This window comes from Zootoca vivipara, chromosome 1 (assembly GCF_963506605.1).
Source record: "Zootoca vivipara chromosome 1, rZooViv1.1, whole genome shotgun sequence".
NCBI classification, from domain to species: domain Eukaryota; kingdom Metazoa; phylum Chordata; class Lepidosauria; order Squamata; family Lacertidae; genus Zootoca; species Zootoca vivipara.
Genome location: NC_083276.1, coordinates 49945309 through 49970429, shown reverse-complemented (window position 1 = coordinate 49970429; position 25121 = coordinate 49945309). Strand labels below are relative to the sequence as shown.

The 25121-nt window shown below is 46.1% G+C and overlaps 1 protein-coding gene across 3 annotated transcripts; it reads left to right on the top strand.

Moving 5' to 3' along the window:
• The first annotated feature begins 1731 nt into the window (after window positions 1–1731).
• Window positions 1732–24822, top strand: MDK (midkine). Of its 3 annotated transcripts, none has more exons than XM_035115398.2 (5): window positions 1732–1977; window positions 14735–14814; window positions 14997–15158; window positions 21009–21170; window positions 21774–24822. In XM_035115398.2, the coding sequence occupies exons 2-5, from the start codon at window positions 14736–14738 to the stop codon at window positions 21800–21802; spliced, it is 432 nt and encodes a 143-aa protein (XP_034971289.1). In that variant the 5' UTR covers window positions 1732–1977; window position 14735; the 3' UTR covers window positions 21803–24822. The 3 variants fall into 3 exon arrangements, with proteins under 3 accessions (XP_034971289.1, XP_034971273.1, XP_034971281.1); XM_035115382.2 differs by lacking the exon at window positions 1732–1977 and adding an exon at window positions 2939–3978; XM_035115390.2 differs by lacking the exon at window positions 1732–1977 and adding an exon at window positions 3018–3978 and having other exon boundaries at window positions 21777–24820.
• Window positions 24823–25121: the final 299 nt, after the last annotated feature.

The following is a 25121-nucleotide window of genomic DNA, read 5'->3' as shown; positions in this document are numbered from 1 at the left end:
ACTTGGGCAAAAAAGAAAGAAAGAAAGGCACAAATACAGGATGGGTGACACCTGGCTTGAGAGCAGTACATGTGAAAAGGATCTAGGAGTCTTGGTAGACCACAAACTTGACATGAGTCAGCAGTGTGATGCAGCAGCTAAAAAAGCCAATGCAATTCTGGGCTGCATCAATAGGAGTATAACATCTAGATCTAGGGAAGTAATACCGGTAGTACCACTGTATTCTGCTCTGGTCAGACCTCACCTGGAGTACTGTGTCCAGTTCTGGGCACCACAGTTCAAGAAGGATACTGACAAGCTGGAACGTGTCCAGAAGAAGGCAACGAAAATGGTCAAAGGCCAGGAAACGATGCCTTATGAGGAATGGCTTAGGGAGCTGGGCATGTTTAGCCTGGAGAAGAGAAGGTTAAGGGGTGATATGATAGCCATGTTCAAATATATGAAAGGATGTCATATGGAGGAGGGAGAAAGATTGTTTTCTGCTGCTCCAGAGAAGCGGACACGGAGCAATGGATTCAAACTTCAAGAAAGAAGATTCCACCTAAACATTAGGAAGAACTTCCTGACAGTAAGAGCTGTTCGACAGTGGAATTTGCTATTAAGGAGTGTGGTGGAGTCTCCTTCTTTGGGGGTCTTTTAAGCAGAGGCTTGACTGGCATATGTCAAGAATGCTTTGATGGTGTTTCCTGCTTGGCAGGGGGTTGGACTGGATGGCCCTTGTGGTCTCTTCCAACTCTATGATTCTATGATTCTAGGAAGCAGAAGAAAGTCATTTTAAAACTGGACATGCATTGTTACACTCTCTGGAAAGGGCAATCTAATGGGGAAACTGGCAGTTCATTTAGCACAGTCTCAAGAACTGACATGGTACATACTAGATCTCTGAAGATTTCAGGAGTTGCTAAATCACCTCCCAATGCAATCCTTTGAGGACTCTTATGAGTGAAAAACATGACACAAAGTAATGTGCAAAATGGCACTGTGAATTTCTTCTGGGCTAAGACTGGGCTGGTAACTTACAGACATCAAGGTGCTAGGGCAACATTTTCACTAGAGATACAATTAACACTTTTTAACTGTGCAGTGCACCACTTTTGAGCATGGGACAAAATGTGAAAAAGAGCAGTTTTAAAACAAGCCTGTTTAGATGACGTTGGCTTTATTCTCAAAATCAAGGTGTGACAGGTGCCAAAACATCACCCTCATGGTAGTGCCCAAGCCACTAAACACAATGCTCAGATTTGATGGTCACAATGCAGTGCGCAAGCTCTCGAGAGTTGCATGAAACTCGTCCGCAAGCCAAATCTTTGGGTTTTAAATGGCAGAAAAGAAATGAAAAGTGAGGGAGAAGATATTTTTGAACGGAGGTGAAAAAAGGGCTTGGGTGCGAACGGCCACATTCATGTTGCATGTATTGCATCTGTGGGATGAAACCCATGTTGAGCCTGCATTGCAATGCCTGTGTCCGAGAGAAGGAAGAGGCCAAGAAGGCAGTTTCCAGACTGGCGAACGTTGCCCCACGGAAGAAGGCGAGGAGGAGGAAGACGCAGGGCGGGAATTGGGGTAGGACTAGCCTCTGGGGGTCTCTCCAGCAACTTAGGCCCAGCTTGAGTTTACCCTCTCTGGGCTGGCCCGCCTTTTGTCTCCAATTCCTTGAGGGAAGGGGGGGAGGAGGGGGAGGGGGAGGAGCCTTGGAAGTAACTTTGGGCTCCCCAAACTACCTTGTCCTTTGGTGGTCAGCTGGGCGTGACGTCAGGGGCCGCCGCCGCCGCCGTGCCGCGCAAGGTTGTGCCCACATGTGACCAGCTTAAACTAGTTCTGAAGACACAAAGGGAAAGGCAAGGCGAGATAAGGAGCCAGATAGCGGGGCGGGCGGTGGAGCAGGGCCAGGCGAGCGGCACGGCAAGCAGGAGGAGCAGCCTTCGTCACGACAGAGCGACCCAGGCTCCGGCAACGAGACCCGCAGCATCCATCCAGGCAAGTCACGCACCGGGCGCGCTCTTCTTGCGCGCCAAACTTCGCCGCCGCTGCCGGCCGGCCGGCGGAAAAGGGGAGGCCAGCGCCTAAAGTGGCGCGCGGCGGAGGAAGGTGCGCTCCGCAGAGCCGTGCCCGAGGGCGGGGGCGGGGGTGGGGGACCCCGAGCGACTCGTGTACCTTTATGAGGAAAGCCTCCGTCCCCAGAAAGAGGGATCCTGACTGCGCTTGAATTTGCTTTTCCCAGCACCATAAAGCGCCCATGTTTTGAGTTCCCCGGGAACTTTTGCTCTAGCAGCCCCGAGCGAAGATCATCCCAGCCCAGTGTAAACGCTGTAACGCACGTTTGGTCACCGACACGGCGGGCGGGAGGGTGACGAGGCTCCATCATAAATGAAAGGGGTACTTCCCCACCCCCGCTCCCGGAGCCTCTCCAGCTTTTAAAAAAGGGGGCCGAAATGATGCTCAGGCTGAGGCGCGAAGTCACCTTTTCTGAGAGGGGGACGCGGGAAAGAGGAGCGGCGTGATAGCCGTTCAGAGCGGATCCCTTTCGCCGGTTGTTTCCTGCCCGGCCAGATAACATTGATGGTGAAGCGACGTGCCGGATCGGTTGGTTGAAACTTCTTTGCCCCAGGATCTTTGGGAGTCCGGCAAGAGTCTGGATGCTGAGACGCCACGCTGTCGGGCGCGCTGGCACTGCACGGGGAACCAACCTGTTTCTTTCTAGTTCCCCCAGAAAAACCCGGTGTGCTGCAGGGTGAAGAGAAAGGGTGGGACTGGGAAGACTTCTCTGGGTCTGCCACTGTGTGCCAGATGCACATCTTGAGTCCTGTGTTTCCCGACCTTTAGTTACCAGGGAGTGTTGTTTTATTTGTGTTCTGAGCACTATGTTCATTATACTATCTGGCATCACATATACAAGATCACACCCATGCTCTCCATAGTAAGCAATCTGAAAGATCAGTCTGCATTGTGCGAGCATATATTGAAAGTGATCGCAACTGGAACAACCAGGGCTGAAGGAGCACTAAGTTACTTAAGTGAGCTAGAGCTTATTGTCTTTAGTAAACTTTCTTTTGCCCAGACATTGCTGTAGAAGTGCATATAGCTCACTTTGCGTCTGCCACACTCTAATCCGGATTCTTTGGGCTAATATTGCTAGTGACTGGAGATGTGTGTTAGTGACTTGGGTTTTCCTGATCCCTGTAAGGGTCTGCAAAAGATGCCCTTAAGATCCCACCCAGTTCCAAGCCAATTGTGGTTGTGGATTTTTTATTTCTTTGAGGGGAAGCAGAAGAGTGGGGTCTCTATTCAGTCAGTCCCACGGTGGTATGCTTTATGATTATGCACAGAGGGAGAATTTCAATGGCTGCTGGTCCTTTCTCCTGCTGCAATTGAGACAGTGCTGTGCATTCCTCCTTTGGTTCTGTTGTTGCTGGAGTTGACCCTCGCTCAGCACGGAACGCCCCGAGCCAGGCAGGAGCCAGGCATTTTGGAGCACAAGAATGCGTCTCATGCAAAATGTGGAGCTTCGCTCTAAGCTGAGCACCTCTATTGAAAAAGCCCCTCCACTTGGATCTGCTCCAGCCTGGAGAAGAATGAGAGAAGGTTGTTGTCGTCTGTCTGCCATTCCATCCCCCACCGCCACCCCATGGCTGGTTCCAGGAAGGAAGTGTCCCAGTGAAACTAGGACACCTCGTTTCACTCTGAACACACACACACTCAAACTGTGTGTTTCTTTTTATGAGAGGGGAAGTGGGTGGCCAAGTCTTTAAAAACCCCTTTCACTAGCTGTTGCAGCCATGGTTCAGAACCCTTCGTAAAGGGGGCTCCCCTCAGAGCTCAGTGTGTTTCCTCTACCAAGCCTTGATCCATGCTTCTTTGAAGTGGATCTTTATCCAGCCTTCTTATAGATAGATTAACAGCAGTGATGCATACACCTGTTCTGGGATGGTCTCCACACACCCAAAGCCTGAAAACTCTTGGCAACAAGGAGGTACTGAGGTAATTCCTGTCCCGTCCCCCGTCCCCCCAAATTACTCTTCAGGATCTTGGGCTATGGCCAGAATGCACAGAGATGTGCACCTTTAAAAAACCTTCTGAAACTACGGTACTTCTACAGCTGGAATTCAGACCAGTTTGTCATATATTTACCAACTTTAGATTCATTGTTCTTTTTGCAAGGATGCTGTTTTTTCCATCCCATGTTCTTGGATTTTTTGAGTAGCTGTAGTAGGTGTTTAGGAGGGTGTTCAAGAACACAATTTAGGTCTTGTCTTTCATGTCAATCTGCAGTCCTAATGAGTTGGTGGGGTTGGGGGAAGTGGTCACTTTATGAATCTTGGAATTCTGCAGAATTTGAAGCTGGATTTTAAGCCATGATAGTGTTGAGACCTCTGATTGTGTCTCCAAATGCTCTCCTACCCTTGAGTTTCTTGATGATGGTGGTGGTGGTGATACCAATTTGCCTCTGCATCTCCACATGCCATGATGATTTGTTAAAATTTGATCCGTTGTGTTTGGTGATGATAAACCTATAAGGAAGACCATCAGAAAAGTAATAATATTTCTTCCATGCTGTCAGGGTAGCGTTCCTGTTATTTTGCTGTCCGAAAGGTCATGTTAAGAGTAGGGATGAGGTAGAGGTTTGCATTCAAAGCTGAACTTAACCAAGTTCATCCTTTCTGAAACAATACATAAACAGAAACACTTCCCTGAATTTTGCAGTGCAGTTCTCCAGCCAAGAAAGGTGTAAAGAAAATGCTTGTGCTGGGTAAACTAACACGCGTAAAAATGCATAATATTAGGGGAAGTTGCTTTGGAAAAAATGTATTAGAGCAAAAACTGCATACCAAAATGGATTTATTAGGAGAAATTCACGCTAAAATACTGGTGAATTTCCATGAGAATTAAAAAAGAAGATAGAAAATTGCTACAGAAATGTAGAGAATTGAATTTAAGATTGGAAAAGTGAGAAACAGAGAACCCAAATTGACAGATCCATCCACCCCTAGTCAGGAGCCCCTGTGTCTGCCTTTCAACCATTTACCAACCATTCCTGAGGCTGGTTATGCATAGCCCTCCATGGGTTCACTCCACCTTTTAGAGAATAAAGCCTCTTATATACCCTAGCGTCTTTAGCTAATCACCACTTTTATTAATTTATTTTTACATTTATATACTACCTTTCCCCCAATGAGTTCAAGCTGGCATACGTGGTTCTCCCTGTCCCCCATTTTATCCTCACCCCCCCCATGAGGTAGGTTAGACTGGGTGGTCCCTGATCACCCAGTGAGCATCATGGTTGTGTGGGGGTTTGAAGCCTGGTCTTCCAAGTCCAACAATATAATCACTTCTACACCTCTTTCCTTGGTTTCAGTGCTTGAAATGCCATATACCCAGAAGACTGCATCACATATTTTTGATTTCACTGTGTGACCACCCTGTTTAAAGTTGTGTGTCTCCCAGTGGGATTATTTTGTCTTGTTTTTTTAAGTGCCAGGTGTGCTGATTCAGGGCATCCAAGGCTAGCAAGCCGCATGGGAATAGTGCCAGCCCTCTTGCTGGATAGATGCTAGGTAGGGGCAGCCCAGGTAAATTGAAACATTTGCAATGTTCGGTGCTTCTTCCTTGACAATGCAGTCTTGTCCTATTGACTTCAGTGAGACTTGCTCCCAGGTAAGCTTTGTCCTCTTTCCAGATGGATGCCCAACCAGTGGGGAAGGAATCTCGGTGGGATGCAGCCTTATATAGAGATTTTGCTTGTGCCATGTATACCCCAGGAGGAAGGGGAGGGGGCCTGAGAATAGAAGGTGGTAGGAGAGGAGGCAGGGAAGGAAGGACCTGAAACCTGCCAGGAGGACACAGCCTGAGGGAAAGGAGGTGGGAGAGAGTGGAAGAATCATTCATATTGTTGAATCTGCATTTGGCTCTAGGAAATGGAAATATGAGGGGACTGTTGAGGCCAACTTTTCCTGCATTTTTCTAAGAAGGAGCAAGGCAAGTCCAAAGATGAAGAAACACAAAGGACCCAAGCTCATGGTAAAACAGGTCGGAGAGGGCTGGGAGGAGAAGGCGTGTGGTTGCTCTCGAGACAGTGCAGGAAGCGAACGCCAAAAAGAAGGTGGGTGGCCAGGGCACCTTAGCAATTCAGAATGGCTGCAGCTGCCATTAAATGCCCTATATTTTAATTTAATGGCTCTCTCTTATTTGAACTTCTTTGTCCCTTATGGACTCACAAAAGAAATCATACGTCCCTTGTTTTGGAGCCCATGGTTTTCAAAGTGGTCAGTGTTTAAGAATTTTTGTTCTGGCAGCATTTCGGTATGCAGGGGAAGAAGTTAAATGTGAGTCCTGCATAGTGATGAAAGCGAGCTTTGTGTCTCTCAAACCTCTATATAGTTTGGCCTGCTTCTCTAAACTCACTGAGGACTGTTGGTGAAATGGTTCAAAAGTTTTGTGAATCTGTTTATTCCCACCTACTTTCAGAATGAGTTAACATGATAAATCCAAGCATTTTCTGAATGATATGCCACCGCTATCTTATTGTGTGCAAGCGGTGCCTCTCTTTTTCTTAAAATATTCCTGCCTTCATCACCTTGTTAGGTGATGAGCTAATAATGATGCTTGCCACATAAGCATGTAATCACATTGACATCTGCAGTGCATTGTGTAGGAACACTGTTTCTTGCCACGGAAAGAACTTTGGGTCACATCCATACCATACATTTAAAGCACTATCGTACCACTTTAAGAGTCATGGCTCTCCTGCCCCCCACCTCCGGATGTCAATTCTTGCCACGGAAAGAACTTTGGGTCACATCCATACCATACATTTAAAGCACTATCGTACCACTTTAAGAGTCATGGCTCTCCTGCCCCCCACCTCCGGATGTCAATTCTGCCTTTGAAATCCCAGTAATGTCCAGGAAAATCCGGATGGATGGCAGCCCTAGTTAAGGATGCTGGGAACTATACTGTACCTTTGTGAGGGGTCTCCTTAACAGCCTTAATGATCTACCATTCCTATAATTTTTGGGGGGAAGACATGACTCTTAAAGTGGTACAAGAGTGCTTTCAATGTTTGGTGTGGGTATGAGCCTGATGTGAAGGAAATCTGGAGCCAAAGAAATAAGGGAAAACTTGAGTGTGGGTCACTTGTGGATCATGTGCTAGTTTTGAGGGTTGAAGGCAACTATTCAAGTTCCTACTAGGCCATGAAGCATAGCCTACGATATGGTGAGATCCTGCACATGTCCACTCAAAAGTAAGGTCTGTTCTGTTCAATGGGGTGTATTCTCAGGAAAGGGTACAGGATTGCAGGTGGTTGCCATGATCATGACAAATAAGCATTTGGCAGTTTATATAGTTTTTCACATAGATTGTTATGTGCCCTGTGGCTGGCTTGGCATAGTGGCTGAGGAGAACTCTGTAGGAAGGTTTGAGAAAGAAGCTCTGCGGGATTCACTCGGCGCTCCCAGGGTCAGGTATTGCATATGGTGGCTCTGCTAACACCTTTCTAATCCTTTGCTCCTTTGACCTTCCTTCACAACATTTATGCAGCAGCAGAACTCGGAGTGATTAGAAATTAGTTTTGCATAATAAGCTGGTATGTACTAGGAAGAGAGAAGCATGGATTATTTTTTATCCCCCAAAGTGGGAACAGCCCATCCTGAGAGATTCTGTATGTAAGACAGGTGAGCAGTGCTTACATTCTGGAACAAGTGCAGATGCCTTTGAGGACAAAGAAAGCAAACCAGAACAGCTGGATGGATGTGGACTTGACAGTTTTTCCTGTTCTGACAGAGATTTGGACGGTTCCTGTAAAAATCATGCCTCCTCCAGCAATGTGTTTTGTGACTGAGGAGAGAGGGCTGTAATCTTCCCATCCTTTATGGAGATCCCTGCAGAGGCAATACAGTATACAAGTTGCTTGACTGCAGTAAGCACTTAAACTCAGAGGCAGGGGAGAGCCTGCTGATTACCATCCCACTTATTTGAGGAGACTGTGCACCAGCAGAAAACAGATAAGTACATTGGCTCTAGTAGGGGTGTGAATAGCAAGACTCTGCTCTTTGACACTTTGAGCCCAGTCCTGTGTTTGCTTAGAAGTAAGTCCCACTAATTGAACGGGACTTACTACCAAGTAAATAGGTGAGCCTGAAGTGGTAGAGAATCTTGCATCGCCACTGTGAAGGAGCTCAGTGCATGTGGGATGAATCATCTGGTGGAGAAGAGGCAGTGCAGCATCTAAATCTCCAAGTGCCGACAACAGGGTTAGAAGTGACACCTGGAACGGATCTTGCTTGGCAGAGAAGAGAGGCCAGGGAAAGTGAAAGGGCCCCTCATTGTTGTGTTTGGCACCTGCGACCCCATTCCAGCATCACCCAGAGGTTTTCCATGGACTTGGTCCAGGGTTAGACAAATCCTTGACAATCCTGACTGTTGCCAAAGTATGTCTAAATTTTCAGCTGCAGCTCAGCATGTGCAGCCTGTGAGGAGAAAGTGTTAGCAGAAATGAGGTATGCTCTTAAGACCTGGATACAGTAAAAGTTAAACACTACAGGCATATAATGAATTGTCGAGGATCCAGGGAGAGCAGCTCACCAAAAACATCAAGGGTTCTGCAGGGGAGGGGGGATTGCCCGAAATATTAGTTTCATCTTAACAATAAATTTCTCATTTGGGATTGTTTAAACTGTGTCTCTCCTTGCCCCTGCCCCCCCTCATGCAATAGAATATCTGATAGTAGGTGTGCTCCCTCCCTTTAATTTCTGTCTCGTTCTGTGTCACCGTTGGACTTGTAAAGCTTTGTCCCACAAGGGAATAGAGTACATTCTTGAAATGATCAGCAAGAGGGTTGGAGGAGAGAAGAAGCATTGAAATAAATGTTTAAATTTTGGGAGAGGAAGATTAGTAAACACACAGAAGTACAAAACTGAAAAGGAATGAATAGGCTGGTTTCTTCTTCTGGTTTTTGCTTTCTCTTCACTTCAGATGAATTCACAGTAGCCACCAGCCCATCTCTTACCCTAAGCTCATTTGAAAGGTAAAGGACCTACATGCTTGCACTCTGCTGAGGAGCAGCAAGACAACTGCTCCCACAATTACCAGCAAACAGGATGGTGATAGTGATGTGGGATGCAGAACTAAGCGCAGCCTCCCAGAATTAGCCTTCAGCAGATGGCTGAGCACAAAACAAGTCCTGACTTCTAAGAACGCTATTGAGTTACACAGGTCACTTGCATGGCTGGTTTGCTGTTTGTTTGTTTGTTTGTTTACTGTGCAAACTAGTGTCGTCCCCTCTTTCCTTGCCCACTGTTCACCTATCCTATTAGAGTCTGCATTTGAGGACTTGCATATAACTATTCTGTTTACTTTTTAAAAATGGACTCTGCAACAAGGTGAGCAAATTCCTGTGATTCTAGCCCTAGTTATGACTACTCTTAGTTCTACTGGACCATATCACTGCCACAGCCAAACGTGCTCAGGTTCAGGTGGGTTTGTCTTGCCACATATTTCTCCCCCAACCAGCATACATGCTAAATGTGTTCCTTGAGTTTGCTCTTAATTTAATTGTTACATTTTAATGGTATACCCTCCCACTGCACATTTGGGAGATTGGCCATGTTCCTGACAGCAGTCACTGCAGAGGAGGCAGATTGCTGAAGCTGGAGATAACAGCAGACTACAGGCTGATGCCAAGAAGGGAAGGGCAGAGGATCCATCCCATAGGACAGAATAAGTGCATGGAGCATATTTAAACAAGAACAACAGTTTTCTGCTGGATTTTGAAGTGGTCAAAGGAGGATGATAATTATCTGTGTTTCTTTTTTCTTTTTGCATGAAGAAAAGTACAATTAGAGCTCCAGGAGACCAAGATGATAGAACTGCAATAGGCCAGTCCAGAGGAGATGAGGCTCTTACTGTGGAATTTGTAGCAAACAAGAGCCAGGCAGCATTAGGAAGAGGAATAAAGGCAAAATGAAGAACAAAATGGATATTTTAGTGATGCTTTTGCACTTAACCAAATAGGCCAGGTTCAGACATTTGTCCCAGGGTTCATACACCATAGTTTACTAGCAGCCCTGTAACCTCATGTTGATTGGGAATGCTAAGAAGAAGAAGAAAAACCTAGTGAAATTTTGTAATGGGTAGTTTTTTAAAAAATGCACATTTTTGAAAGGTTCAGTTCTCCATCTTGATTCAAAATGGAATCCAGTTTTATCCAGGAAAGACTTGCCCCTGAATCTCAGGAACAATCACATAAAATTTGGTTAAGAGATGTTAAGAAATATCCAAAGGCTCAGAAAACAGAAAAAGTAAAATTCCAAAATATATAGTAGAAGATGAAGCCATGAACAAGCACTATGGCCATGTACTCCTCCCTTGCCCCTCCTTTATACGCTGGTTTCAGTGTGGCGATCTTGCTTGCATTTAAGTCAGAGTTCTCCATAACATCCAAACAGATTAGGATAAGCCAGGATCTGATCCGATTTAAAATGCCAATTCAAGACAGAAGTGCACTGAGTAAACCTACATTAATGTGCATTGCCGTTGCTTCCATATTTAGGCTATCATTTCCCTAGCTTCTTGCAACTAGTTGCAGCCATTACAGATATCATCTGCTGCAGGGAAAAACACAAGGAATCCCACAGAGATCTTGTGAGCTGAGTTGGCCTTCAGGCCATGCCTGGTTGCTGTGCAGCACTATTCTAAATTATTCAGATAATATTAAGAAGAAGAAGTTGGAGATGGATCTCCTGGGGGAATAATTCATGTTCACTGTTTGGTGGGGAGAGACATTCAGCCTGGATTGATTTGTTACCTTTGAGGTCTGTTTGCTGCTCTGTGCAGCCAGGTCTCATGCCATGCCAGCAGCTTCTGAAGCAGGAAGACACATCAAGGATTGGCAGAACATGGGGTTACTTCTGACATCACTGCCAGCATTTCTTGGAGGCCACAGGGCTATCATAGAAAGTTGAACAACATCTGCCCAGCCCACATTGTGTAGCGGTTAAGGGTGTTCAATTCAGATTGAAGAACCCAGGCTCTGATCCCCACAGATCCGAAGCCAAAATATAAATGTAACAAATAAATCAAATTCCCGCTTGGTTCAAAACTTACCATAACTTGACCAAGTGGAAGCAGCAACCAGATTGCAAACCCTAATGTGAGAATTGGTCCAGAATGAAAGTGTCCCCCCACCTAGGGGGATATTATTACTCTTTCCAAAATAACTTAAGCTTTACAGTAAATGGTTTAGGTTTCAACTTGCTAGGTATCTGTTCTTGAGCCTAGCAGAAGCCATTCTTTGCCTCCTTAACTCCCACTGGAAGGGGGACAAATGGCTCAGACCGCCATGACCCACATCTGGCAAATCTTCTTGTCAGATATTCCAGTCATGGAAGAGCTTGAATCTGGATCACTCTTGGTGCTGAGCTCCTGCCCTCTTGGGCTCTGGGAGGAAGAGAGGCTTGGGCTCTGCCTTGACAGGCCCTTGTCTCCCCTGAGGGGAGTTCCCCTGCTGAAGGGGACAGGGGAAGTGGCCTTCGTCCCTTAGGCGTTGCCTTTAGCTCCCCAGCCTGTGTAATTCTCTGTGACAGTTCAATTCAGAATGAATCCAGCCGCTTCACAGCAACAGACATACAAAAGGTGAGCCCAGTGGAGCCTGAATAATGAAGAGGGCTGCTCTCTGCAGTGGGCTGCCTGGGGGACACTGTGGGGGAAGGGGCAAAAATGCTGACCTAGTGTTTCTTTTCCCTCGGTACTCCGGGCTATTTCTTTCCCCTACACTGAGCACGGCATGTTTCATCCCAGTTTGCGATGCAGTCGGTTCCTCTGAACTGCTTTTGGCAGTGGGGGCAGAGGCAAAGGACTGTGTCTGATACACTTCCAAGTTGCCTCATCCAAAGCACCATTTATAACCTGTTTTTCTCCTCCCCCCACTTTTCTCCTCTTCGTGGGCATACTGGAAAGAGGATTAAATATCCCACAAGTGCGTATACAGTAATGGAAGACGTGCTAGTTAGATCCCCCAGCACAACAAAGATACCGTGTCTGCAAAGTCACCGCATTGCAAAAGCCCCAGATCCATCATCTGCCAGAAGCCTTAACTAAACAGCTAAGCTAAGCTTCCAGTCCTCATGCCCAGGTCCCTGGGGCCTTAGCTTCAGCCTAGAGTGCTACCACTCACCTTTAGTATATAGAACTATGTAAATTCCGCTGCAGCACCATGCAGCTTTGAAATCATGTTTCAATCATGGTATTGAGAATCACGTTTTATTTTTATGTATCTTTTTAAAGATTCTAAGCTTTAGGCTCTGCAGACAGTGTTGACAACTTGGAAACCAGGAAATGGCTGATCAGGATTTTCATTGGTTCAAGGATAGAGCTTTGGTACCGTGCATAGCCTGCTTCGTGCCTATGGAAATTAGAATAAAATATGCAAAACAAGCATAAACATGTGCACCATGTATGCAAATTGCAGAATTCAGAGGTGTAAGGGGGGATAATTTTGGTGGTTTGTGTGTGGCTCAATCTTCTCTGTTCCAAGTTAATTTATGAGTTTTGTGATGAAAATACTGTGGAGGAGAGTAGGAGGATCTATATTTTAAACCCAGATGGAACTTGTGCCATCCGCTTATTCTCTGGGGTCCCCTGCAACCATTTCAGGACTTGCAGAACTGCAGCTGACATCAGCAGTGGTTGTTGGCAGTGCAGTCTCTCAGCATTCCAGTACTTGATCAAATAAAGGTCAAAATTACCAAAATTCTGTGGTATAGTCATACTCACAGTTTGTCATCCTGGTGCCATTGAAAAGCATTGTACATACAGAAAATGATGCTCTAGCAAATTCTGTAGAACTAAGCAGCCCCTTTGCTTTCTGGTACATCCCCACTTTCCTCCATCACCACTTTGTGTGGGAGCACCAGGTGAATGAGTTTGCTGGATCTACCTTGCATTTATTATTTCATTGGTCAGACTTACTGCTGGACTCTTCCAGGTGAGTAAGGTTTGCTTTCGTGCCCTATTATCTGTTCCCAGGTATTAGAAAAATAAAATAATGTCTTTCCTCCAATGTTCTCGTTAGACTCTTTGTTGAAATAAAATAGTGCTGCTGTTGTTTTAAGAAGAGAACCGCAAGGCTGGCCACTAGTTCACTCTAGCTAGGGCATAGATGAATGGTGCTTCACCAAACTGCCTGTTGAATGCCACTCTCAACATCTGCCCTGGAGGCAGTTCAGATCTCTTGGTGTACTGTACTGACATCTGTGGGCAGAAACACATCCTAGCCTACATGCTGCAATGCTACAGTGCACACATTTCCCTGCTTCTTCTCTACACCTGCAGTTTCCCTTCTTTATGGTGCGCACATACACACGGGCACACTCTTGCTTGCGCTCTCTTGCTGAGCCTTGTTTCCATAGATAGACCTTTTGTGGGGATATGGTAATAGGCTGACATTAAGAGAGCCAGCAGGGGGAGCAGCCTGCCTTCTAAAGCTCCACATGAGATCTAATTGTGTTGGGCTTTTATTTTTAATCTTCTGTTTTAGTTCTCAAAATCTCTGCCTGTTGGGGGCTTCTTTTCCCACCCTGGATTCTTTTTGAGCTGGATAAAGATTCCATGGCAGCTGAGATCCCCCCGACCTCGGGAAGCTTTGGCATCGGCGAGGTAGCCTGCTGAGCACCAGATAAAAGAGGCAGTGGGAAATGAAGGAAAATGTGGGAGCATTTGAGGGGAGTGGGGAGCAGGGCCTCCCTATTGCCAGCCCGCAGAAGCCTTCTGGCTTCCGAAAGGCAGCAGCAGCATAAATCCCTTTGGCAGGTTTGCTTTTTCCCAGTTTCCACTTCGTTGCTCTAGATTTGCAGTCTAGGAAAGGGGGGTGTCAGAGATCAGGGTGGGGTAGAAAGTTTGTAATGCTCCTCGGATTATTTATTTGCTTATTAAAAGGGGGAGAGGCCCCGAGTCTTGTTCAGTTTCTGCAATAGGCCTGCAGGATTCAATAGGTGCAGGAGAATAACGTCATTTTGTTTTACCTTGTAGGCCAAAGGCTCATTGTGAGGAAAAGTGCCCATTGACTCGCATCACTGTGGGAATGGCATGTTTGTGTCTCAGTAAGTGCAGGCCTTGTGCGGGCTTGCCAAGTGGCACAACACACCAAAAAAGGGAAGCACAACAGAGCAAGAAAAGGCAGACACCCCAGCAATGGCAGGGAAGAAATGCTCTCAAAGGCATTGTGTTAATCCCAGTGGGCCGTCTCCAGTGCTAGTCTTGCTCAGAGTAGGCCCATTGAAATTAATGGACCTCAGTGGGTCTACTCTCGGTGTGTTTCAGGCAAATAGCTCTTTGTCAGATCACTGTTTGTATCTCCTTGCTCCAAACTGAGTCACTCTGCAAAAGTAACTGAGGTTGCCAGTCCTTTAGTGCCAGTTATTAAAGAAAGTACCATTGATAACAGCCCCCAGAAAGAGAGCTGTTTGCTCAAAATATGTTGAGAATCATACAGCCCGTACTGATAACTGATTCCCAAACCTTCTGGGTTTCAGTTTCCGTACTCTTAATGTTGCCAATGCAGAAGTCAGCAGGGAGAAGGTGGATGGGGACAAAATTAGATCTGTGTTTCTCTTCCTGTCATTGGCTCTGGCGCCACCTACTGTTAGCCTCCCTGCCTTCCACCCTAACAGTTTCATTGAGCACCAGCCATCACTGCAGGGCTTTGATGCACGAGTTGACTCCTTATCCTTTCCTTCTACAGAATGCAGGTCCGTGGACTCTATTTGCTTTTGGTTCTGATCCTTCTGGCTGCATCCTCTGAGGCTGGCAAGAATAAGAAAGGTGAGCCGATTAGGAGAGTTCTGGCTAGCAAGTGGGATGAGGCCCTGTCTGCAGCCTGATATTCTGAGGGCTTGCTTGCAGGGCATGGGCAGGGGCTGCATTTAATGCCTTCCAGCAGCCTGGGGGGAAAGGCTGTTTGTTGTGCATTGTAATGATTGCCGGCTCCCCTATTACCACTGCAGAAAAGGTGAAGAAAAATGGCTCTGATTGTGAGGAATGGCGCTGGGGTCCCTGCATCCCTAACAGCAAAGACTGTGGTGTTGGCTTCCGCGAGGGAACTTGCAATGAAGAGACCAAGAAACTCAAGTGCAAGATCCCCTGCAACTGGAAGAAGGAATTTGGAGGTGAGTCTTGCTCTGAGAGAGAGAAGGGTGAGACTTAGGGAATGACACACCAGTCTTAAAAGGAAACAAAATAAAAAAAAATTCCTTCTAGTAGCACCTTAGAGACCAACTAAGTTTGTTCTTGATATGAGCTTTCGTGTGCATGCACACTTCTTCAGATACACTTAAACGGAAGTCACCCTTATATATAGTGAGAGGGTGGGGAGGGGTATTACTCAGGAGGGTGGTGGGACTGGGTGAGTGGCTGGTAGGTGTGGTAAACCTGTTGGCGACTGTTAACGACAGCAATTGGTTTTACAGGAAAAAGCAAGGGGTGAGATGTGAGATAAGAATCCAATGTCTCTATTCAGACCAGATCTCTCTATGCCATAGCTGCCAAGTTTTTCCTTTTTTCGCGAGGAAGCCTATTCAGCATAAGGGAAAATCCCTGTAAAAAAGGGATAACTTGGCAGCTATGCTCTATGGTTTTAAGTTTGGTAATAAGTTGCAATTCAGCAACTTCTCTTTCCAGTCTATTTCTGAAATTCTTTTGTAATAAGACAGCTACTTTGAAATATTATATAGAATGTCCTGGGAGATTGAAGTGTTCTCCTACTGGTTTCTCTGAGAAACCAGAACATTCTACACAAGATATCAAAGTAGCTGTCTTATTACAAAAGAATTTCAGAAATAGACTGGAAAGATCTGGTCTGAATAGAGACATTGGATTCTTATCTCGCATCTCACACATTGCTTTTTCCTGTAAGACCAATTGCAGACATTAACAGTCGTCAACAGGTTTACCACACCTAGCAGCCAATCACCCATTCCCACCACCCTCCTGAGTAATACCCCTCCCCACCCTCTCACTATATATAAGGGTGACTTCCGTTTAAGTGTATCTGAAGAAGTGTGCATGCACACGAAAGCTCATACCAAGAACAAACTTAGTTGGTCTCTAAGGTGCTACTGGAAGGATTTTTTAAATTTTTGTTTCGACTACGGCAGACCAACACAGCTACCTTCCTGTAACTAGTCTTAAATGGGACCTTGGGAAGCCAGCCAGTCCCCTGGCTAACAAATTCTGGAGAAATTGTGGTTCTTTGCCTGGAATGATTGCAGGCAGTTAGCGAGGAGTGTGCATGCAGTCTTGGGGGGTGTCATGTGCACACCGTATGCTAACTTACTGCTGACATTGATGCAGTGTTGGTTTTTACTGTTTACAATGAGTTTGCAATTGATAATGTGCTTGTTCTGCATCCAGCACTTCTGCATTAGAAGCACATCCTGTGGCTTCTGAAGGCAACTGGGCTTTCCGCAGAGATACTTGACTGTGGTTTCTGGCAGCTGTCATTCATTTGAAGCAGACTTCCCCAACCTGATGCACTCCAGATGTTGTTGGATTGCAACTCCCTTCATCCCTGACGATTGACTGTGCTGGCTGGGGCTGATGAGAGTTGAAGTCCACAACATCTGGAGGCAGCCGGTTGGGGAAGACTGTCCTTCTGCTTAGGAGCATAGATGAGATTGCCTTATACCAATTTGGACTATCAGTCCCTCAAGCTCAGTTTTGCCTAGATGGCTTATCCAGCCTGCAAGTGCCAGGGAATTGAACCTGGAATCTTCTGGGTGCAAAGCACACACTCTACCTTTCTACCTTACTCCTTAGCTGAGAGAGAATATGGTTGAAGGCCAGAGAGATTCTGGTAGGGGGTCTTGGATCCAAAGGGAAACAAGATGGTGATGGCAGTAAGGGGGCAGAGTCCCTTTTATCTGGGTCCCACTGAAAAGGTTGCCATCACCAAGAGATAATGTACAGCTTCCACGCCGCTTGCCTTCTGTTGAGATACCAAATTATCTGTCCATACTCAGTCCAATACTCTGAGCAACTCCTGCTATACCAGCATTTCCCAACAACTCTCAGGGCAGTGGGATCCAGGAGGATCCAGGAATAGATTCCAGAAAATAGCTTGGATCTGAGCAGAGAATTAAGTGGCTTGAATGCTGACTCAAAGCTTTCTACACTTTTAAGCCACACCTCACACATTCCCTTTGTCTTGCTATTCCCACTTCCTAGCTACTTCCTTTTTTTGAAATATTTTTTATTAATTTTCAATTTAAACAAAAAACAGTAAATTCCAACACTCATCAACACATCTCTTTTCCCACTGCTCTGCCGAGCTTGTGACTTCCCTCCATCCTGCCATCAGGCTTTCCTTCTTCCCCTCTACATCTCACAGTCTCTTCTATTCCATGTCGTAGGATTTATTTCAATCCTGCTAGTGTCTTCAAACCTCTACAGTTTTTATTCATATAGTCAATAAATTCACTCCAGTCTCTTTGGAATTTTGCTTCATCCTGGTTTTGGATCCTGCAAGTCAGTTTTGCCAGTTCCACATAGTCTATCATCTTCGTCTGCCACTCCTCTATCGTTGGTAATTCTTGTAATTTCCACTTTTGGGCTATTAATGTTCTCACCGCTGTTGTTCCATACATAAATGGTATTTGGTCTGCCTTTGGAATTTCCTCCCTCATTAAACCCGGCAAAAAAGCTTCCGGCTTTTTGCTAAAGGTGTATTTTAACATCTTTTTCAACTCATTGTAAATCATTTCCCAAAACAATTTTACCTTATCGCATGTCCACCACATATGATAAAAATCTCCATCTTTCTCTTTACATTTCCAACATGTTTTGTTACCTATCCTGTACATTTTAGCCAACTTAACCGGTGTTTGGTACCATCTATACATCATTTTCATTACATTTTCTTTTAGAGTAACACATGCTGTAAACTTTAGACTTTCATTCCATAATTTCAACCATGCATCATATTCAATGTTGTACCCGAAATCCATTGCCCATTTTATCATCACTTCCTTCATCTGTTCATCTTTTGTAAACCATTCCAACAAGAAATTATACATTTTAGATAATAGTTTGCTTCTGCTTTTCAACAGCTCGATTTGGAATCTAGATGTTTTATCTTCAAATCCCACTTTCTTATCGCCTAAAAACACATCATTTACTTGGTGATATTTTAACCAACCTGTAAAAACATCTTTAATTTGGTCATACGGCTTTAATTTCCAACCTCTGTCAGTTTTCATTAGGATCTCTTCATAGGTGCCCACCTCCCTTCTGTAGTCAACTTCTTTACAGTTAGAACCTCCACCAGTGGTATCCACCATGGTGTTTTCCTCTCCAACAGGTTTTTATTCCTTTCCCAAACCTCATACAAAGATCTTCTTATCACATGATTTGTAAAACCTCTATGGACTTTCATGCTGTCATACCAGAGATAAGAGTGCCAAATAAATCTGTTGTCGTATCCTTCCAAATCTAATAAATCTGTATTTTCCAATATTATTCATTCCTTCAACCAACAGAGTCAGGATGCTTCATAATAAAGTTTCAAGTCTGGCACAGAGAATCCACCTCTCTCTTTCTTATCTATCAATAGTTTAGATTTTATCCTTGGTTTTTTTCCCTTGCCAGATGAATCTTGAAAGTACCTTTTGCCATTCTTTAAATTGTCCTGTACCCTTGATTAAAGGAATCGTTTGGAATAGAAATAACATCTTAGGTAATATGTTCATTTTAATCACTGATATTCTTCCACAGAACGATAATTTTAATATATTCCATATTTCTAAATCTCTCTTAATCTCCTTCCAGACCACCTGGTAATTATCATTAAATAAACACTTCCTGGTTACTTCCATGCTCCTGTGTCTGCTTCTTCTCTATTTAGGTTAGTGAGGAATTAGGTTGTGGCTGGCTGGAGGAGAGGTTTGGCAGTGAGTGCTAGCTTCCTGTTTCCCTCCACTGTGGATTCCTCCCCTTTGTTTGCTTGCTATTTACAGTAGATAGGAAAATATACAAGAGGTGTGGTTATGCTGCATTGGTGTTTATCCATGCATCAGGCCCTTGAAAATTACCTGTTTGTTTGGTGTTGTATTTTAAAGAGTCAGGCCTACAAACCACAAAGTTCCTAGTTCCATGACAATGTTGTGCAGCAGTCACTGCCAATCTATTTACCCTGATCCGGCTAACATTTAGTCCCAATAACATTTAGATCTGCTAATTCTTGAGCCACATGGACATGATTCATAGCATATCTAGTAGATAGCCATGGTGAACGCTCTATGGCACGGGTGTCAAACACAAGGCCTGGGGGCCAAATCCGGCCCGCCAGACCTCTTCATGTGGCCCGCCGAGCCCCCCAGCCAGCGGGACCCATCTTGCTGCTGAAGCGCCGCGCCAACAAACAGCTGGGGCCGGGGGGGGGGTAGAAAGGCGGCCAGAGCAGCGCTGCGTGGAGCGCCCCGAGCCACAACAGGAGAAGGAGGAGGCAGCTTGCCGGGTCAGTGCCCGGCAGCGCCGCACGGAGAGTCCCAAGCCTCTGCAATGCAGCAGTGCTCTGTAGCACTTTGAATCCTCCTCCTCCTGCCACGGCTCGGCGCCTGGAAACGGCTGCTGCTGCTGAAGCACAGACAAAGCACCCAGCAGCGCCGTGTGGAGGAGGAGGAGGAGGATTCAAAATGCTACAGAGCACTGCTGCGTCCCAGAGGCTCGGGACTCTCCGCACGGCGCTGCCGGGCACCGACCCGGCAAGCCTCCGCCTCCTCTTGCCTCACCTCATCCTCCTCCTGCCGCGGCTCAGCCTCATGAACGTGAGCTCAGCAGCGGCTCAGCCTCACGAACGTGCAACTCTGAGGCTTTATGCACTTCTCCTAAAACAGACACCCGCTGCCTCACACTGCACGGGAAATGCTTTTTGCCCCTGGGTCTCTTCGCGCTCTTTTCTGGCGCTGAATCAAGGCAGCGACCCCCCCTTCCCTTTCTTTCTTCCTCTCTCTCGTTCTTATTCTTTCTTTCCCTCTCCTTCCTTCCTTCTTTATCTCTGTCTTCTCTCCCTCTTTCTTTTTCTTTCCTTCTTTATTCCTTCTTTCCTACTCTTCTTTCGCTCACCTCTTTCTTTCTTTCCTTCCTCTCTCCCTCCTGCTCCCTCTTTTCTTCCTTCCTTCCTTCCTTCCTTCCTTCCTTCCTTCCTTGCGTCCTTCCCATCTTTCTTCCTCTCCCTCATTCTTATTCTTTCTTTCCCTCTACTTCCTTCCTTCTTTCTCCCTTTCCATCTTCTCTCCCTCTTTCTTTTTCTTTTCTTCTTTATTCCCTTCCTTATTTCCTACTCTTCTTTCTCTCCCCTCTTTCCTTCCTTCCTCTCTCCCTCCCACTCCCTCTTTTCTTCCTTCCTTCCTTCCTTCCTTCCTTTCTCCCTCCCTCCCTCCCTCCCTCCCCTCCCCTCCCCTCCCCTCCCTCTCCTCAGAAACATAGGATGCTGCTTTATACTTCTGGCCCTTAAACCCTGGAACCAGGAGAGCAGCTCCAGTGAGTCAACCTCAGCCAGTCCCTTTGGTGAAGGGTGGTGGCTCACTGGCAGAACATCTGTCCTGCATGCAGAAGGACCCCAGCATCTCCAGGTACTAGTAGCTCTGCAAAGGTCCTGCATGAAACCCTAGCGAGCCTCCACCACCCAGTGCAGTTACCAAAAATCATTTTTCAATAAATTGTACAATAATTGTACATTTGAATATCTACTTACCATTATTCTGACTATGTTTCTGCTTTCAGAGCTAGTTATTACTTACATTATTACAAAAAACTAATAATTGAATGCAGTGACAATAATTTATGATAATAAAGAGTGGACACATAGTCCTACAGATACAACCGGCCCTTTGAGGGTGACCAAACTGCTGATGCGGCCCCCGATGAATTTGAGTTTGACACCCCTGCTCTATGGGATCTCACGCACAGGACCATTGTTTGTTTGCTATAACAAATTTAATGGTTCTTAACTTCTCTCCTAGCTGATTGCAAGTATAAGTTTGAGAGCTGGGGTGGTTGTGACTCGGCAACAGGTCTGAAGTCCCGTTCGGGCACTCTGAAGAAGGCCCTCTACAATGCCGAGTGCCAGGAAACTATACAAGTGACCAAGCCCTGCTCTCCTAAGGCCAAGTCAAAATCCAAAGGTGAGTCCCAGCTCTTAGACTCCCTTTTTCTGCCTTAGATAGTTTCCCACGCATTGCTCTTGATGATCCAAGAAGGATATAACTTCTGTGTTAGGGAGGAGTTTTCTATGCAATTGCCATATTGCTTTAAAACACACTGGCAACACAGTATTGCTTGGAGAACTACAGCTGACTCATAAGCTGAGTGTTTGTCTCACTGGTCTCTTTATACATGCTGACCTTTTACAAGAAAACACCCGTGATAGTTCACAAGCACCCAGGTAATGACAAGTTTGCAATTACACGGTGCTTCAGGTGGTGAGAGGAATCTAAAGCCCACAGTGTCTGTCCCACAGGGGTGCATTTGTGTGAATGGAGAGTGAGATGTAAATAAATGGTAGAATCGTTCCACCTGCAAGGCAAGTGCAAGTGTCCAGACAGGAGGAACCCAAAAAGCGACAAGACTGGATGTGCTCCAGATGCATAGCTTGTATGCTAATGCAAGTCCAGGAGACTAGCGGTCAACTGGCATGTTAAGAGTGCTAGTAAATGCCAGACCAGCACAGAAATAAATGAGAATGTGGGGCCCCTGTGTTGCACTAATGATCTTCCATTTGTTTCAAGCAGCCAGAAAAGGAAAGGGGAAGGACTAGAACGATGGATGCAGCCCCACTGTCTTCAGGGCATGGTGCCTGAACCCTCTTGGACACACACCACTTGGAGCTCCAGCGTGGTCCCTCCCAGCTTGACAGCCCTTTTGCCACATCCCACCCCTCTTCTGCCTCCACAACCTTGCCCTTCACTGACATACCGTTTCTAATCACTAGTTTCCTAGGGAGCAAGCCCACCCTGTCGTGAAGAAAGCGCCCTTTGCCTTCCCTGTAACGCCTCCTTTTTAACCATGCTTTCCCTCCTCCCGATCTGTGCATCTCGGTGCTCTTTGCTCTGGTTTGTTTCCCCGGAATTCCGCATGATGCGTTTTGAGATGGGGCTGGGCTCTGCTAAGTTGTGGATAGAGTTCTTCACCTTTGGGCTCCTTGGCTGAAGCCATATGGCCCTTTGGCGCATCTCTCTCTCTCTCTCTCTCTCTCTCTCTCTCTCTCTCTCTCTCTCTCTCTCTCTCTCTCTCTCTCTCTCTCTTGCAAGCTTAGCAGCGAGGCCTGTGGTTTCCTAGTCCCCCATGCAACTCCACATAGGCAAAACTTCAAATCAAGCTAGCCAAGGAAACTGACTTGGAGAGTGTAATGGAGGGGAGGGGAAAGGGGGGAGTTAATGAGGAGGGGAGGGCCCCATGCCTGCCATACATTCCTCATAAGGCGACTGTGTGCAGTAGGACTTACTTTGGTGTCGCTTTGAGCCCTTCAGACTCACAAGGGGCTAAATCCGTGCCTGCTGCCCGGGGTGCTGTGTGTGAATGTCTGTTTTTGCCTCCAGTATATATATCTCCAGTACAGGCTTGTTCATAAGCAGACCATCTGGAAGGTGTATGTGTGTGTTTTCCATGAGCTGTGTTTGCCCTTTGGTCAACAAACCACCTTTTGCCTTTCCTTCGCCACCCAAAAATCTCCCTAGAGAGCATTGTCTTTTATCTTTTTCAGTCACGATGTCCTCATTCCTTCTGTCCCTTCTTGTCTCTATATTTGCTGAGACACTGTGGCCTTGTCCTCCTTTTACTGGTGCTGGGTAAGCCCTCTTTGCTTTTTACAATGCCCCCCTCTTTTCCAATAAAAGTCTTTTTACAAAAAAAAGGAAAGTCCTCTTTTTTGCGGGGTGGCGGTGGTGGTTTAGGCCGCATTTCTATGTCAAAGGGCTGCAAGCCCATGTGCTAGAGAAGTACTGGCTGTGTAGGAGGATCGCAGCTAGCCAGGCCGCGCTGGGCCCAGTGCCACCGTGGGAAGGAGCACAACAACACTCTGAGCTGTCACTGGAGGATGGCCGCCACTTCGAGCTTGACAACGCTCAGTAGGCCAGGAAAAATTTGACAGACATTGACTGGAGGGCTGGGGTAAGGAGCTTGCTGTCCATTCAGATTTCCCTGTTGTGTGTGTGGTTTTTTTTTTAGGCCGATGGAGTGAAACAAACTTGACGTTGGGGATATTTAAAACAACCGCTTTGGGCAAGGTGAGAATAAATACAGGGTTTCTCTGCCAAGGAGAACTCGAGTGATATGGCGTTGAGCTCCAGATACCTGTCAGCTTTCCAGAGCCAAATGGTCTGTCACAGCAAAAGTCTCTGTTGAGTTGCCTGCCTCTCGGCTGGTAAAAAAAGGGCTCGAACTAAGACCAAGGACAGTTAAACAAAGCAGGATGAGGGCCTTTCCTCTTAGACTGGATTGTAGGTGTTCTGGAGTGTGAATTTCCCCTGCAGTAGGAGGGGTGGTCCACAGGTTCTCCTGCTGTTGTTTCCTCCAAGGCCATACACACCCTCCTTGGCCCTTCTGCCTTATTGCACCCCCATTTTCTTCACTACTTGGCTCCCCCCCCTTCTTTTTGCCAATGGGCTCAGCAGCACTGGGCTGAGGATGGGGGATCTCAGGGCAGCCTTCTCCCCACCCACCCTCACATTCGACTGACTGGTGAGAAACTGTCCGAGCAGTGGGGTAGGGCTTCAGAGCATCTTGCTGTCAAACTGCCCATGAGAGATTTGTGTGAATACGGTGCGGAAATGGCTTTAACCCTGTCCACTACTGGTAGAACTTTGTCCCTTAATTGCCCGAACTCTTATATGATTTTTATCCAGTCCAGCAATTAAGGGGAGGAATTCCGCACTGCGCTTGTCTGATCGTTCTGTCAGCGCAAGCATTTTGGCTTGCTAGATGAAACAGTCACTCCTTTCCTCCTGCTGCATGCTGTTCCCATCCTCCCCCCCCAAGCCAATTTCAGGGTATGGGGCAGCTAAAAGATTTGGGGGGGAGCCTTGTTGCATGCAAAACATAGCCTTTAGACAGGGCTTCCACTGATGGGACTCATTCGTTCCATCCCGCCCTCAGTGTTGATTCTTGACTGGGCTTCTTATAGAAGACAATGCAGTCTTGCCTGTGCCAACTTAGGAATACCTTGTAGGTAACAAGGGAAGGAAGCATTCCTAAACTGGAGGAGAGTGGATTCCTTCAGGCATTGATTGTACCTCAAATGTCCGAGAGGGAATGTGTGAGCAGGGAGACTAATGGTATTTTATTTTATTTGTCAGCTAGTAAGTAACTTGTGCACATATTTGCATGGCTGTCACAATTGGACCCTAAATCCCACAGCAGAAATTAACCTTGCATCTTAAACCAAGCCAAGTGTTACTAGGTGATTTCTCATCCCATCTGCCCTGGACAAGGAAAGCAATTTAGTGTTGAGTAAATGGGCACCAAATGGAGTAAATGGGAGGGGGGTGAGGTGGTGGGATGCTTTGTGTTACTAACATGTACATATGTGTAAACATTTCTATCTGTTATTTTGTAGAGATAAAAACTTCAATAAAAATTAAAAAAAAACAGAACAAAAAACAAACAAGTAATCAACCCAAAATTTTACCGGTGTGGAGAAATGTCTTAAGTGTCTTTCACGGATGATCACTCACCCATTCATTTTAAGAAATATAGTTTACATTTTATTTCAGAGAGCTGGTGCTTCATTATGAAATGATTCATGTGCAGAAGCACTTAACATATATATTTTTTTATTTTTAACAAGCAGCAAACATCAGCAATATTTCCCTTTCATACAGAATTCTTGTATGAAGATCATTGCAACTTCCACTGGCTTGTGGTCGTGTTGTCTGGCAGCGGCCCTCCATTTTGTGGGCCTGTTTAATTCTTTGAAGGCTGCTTACTTCCCCTTTCCAGGACCACTTCCTTCTTTTTTGCTGTGTTTTAAGTAGTCACACCTATTCCTCATGCTCTCCGTGCCACAAAGCTGCTACTTTCGTTATGGCAGGAACCAGAGATTACTACTGGGTCAAGGTCATGGGCTTCCAATTAACTAG

What these genes read in the sequence shown, in the direction of transcription:
- MDK (XM_035115382.2), top strand. Translation starts at nt 3,905, where the DNA reads ATGCATACACCTGTTCTGGGATGGTCTCCACACACCCAAAGCCTGAAA. An exon ending in GGCAACAAGGAGGTACTGAG is followed by an intron (nt 3,979 to 14,734) that starts GTAATTCCTGTC and finishes TTCCTTCTACAG; the next exon opens with AATGCAGGTCCGTGGACTCT. An exon ending in GGCCAAGTCAAAATCCAAAG is followed by an intron (nt 21,171 to 21,773) that starts GTGAGTCCCAGC and finishes ATTTGTTTCAAG; the next exon opens with CAGCCAGAAAAGGAAAGGGG.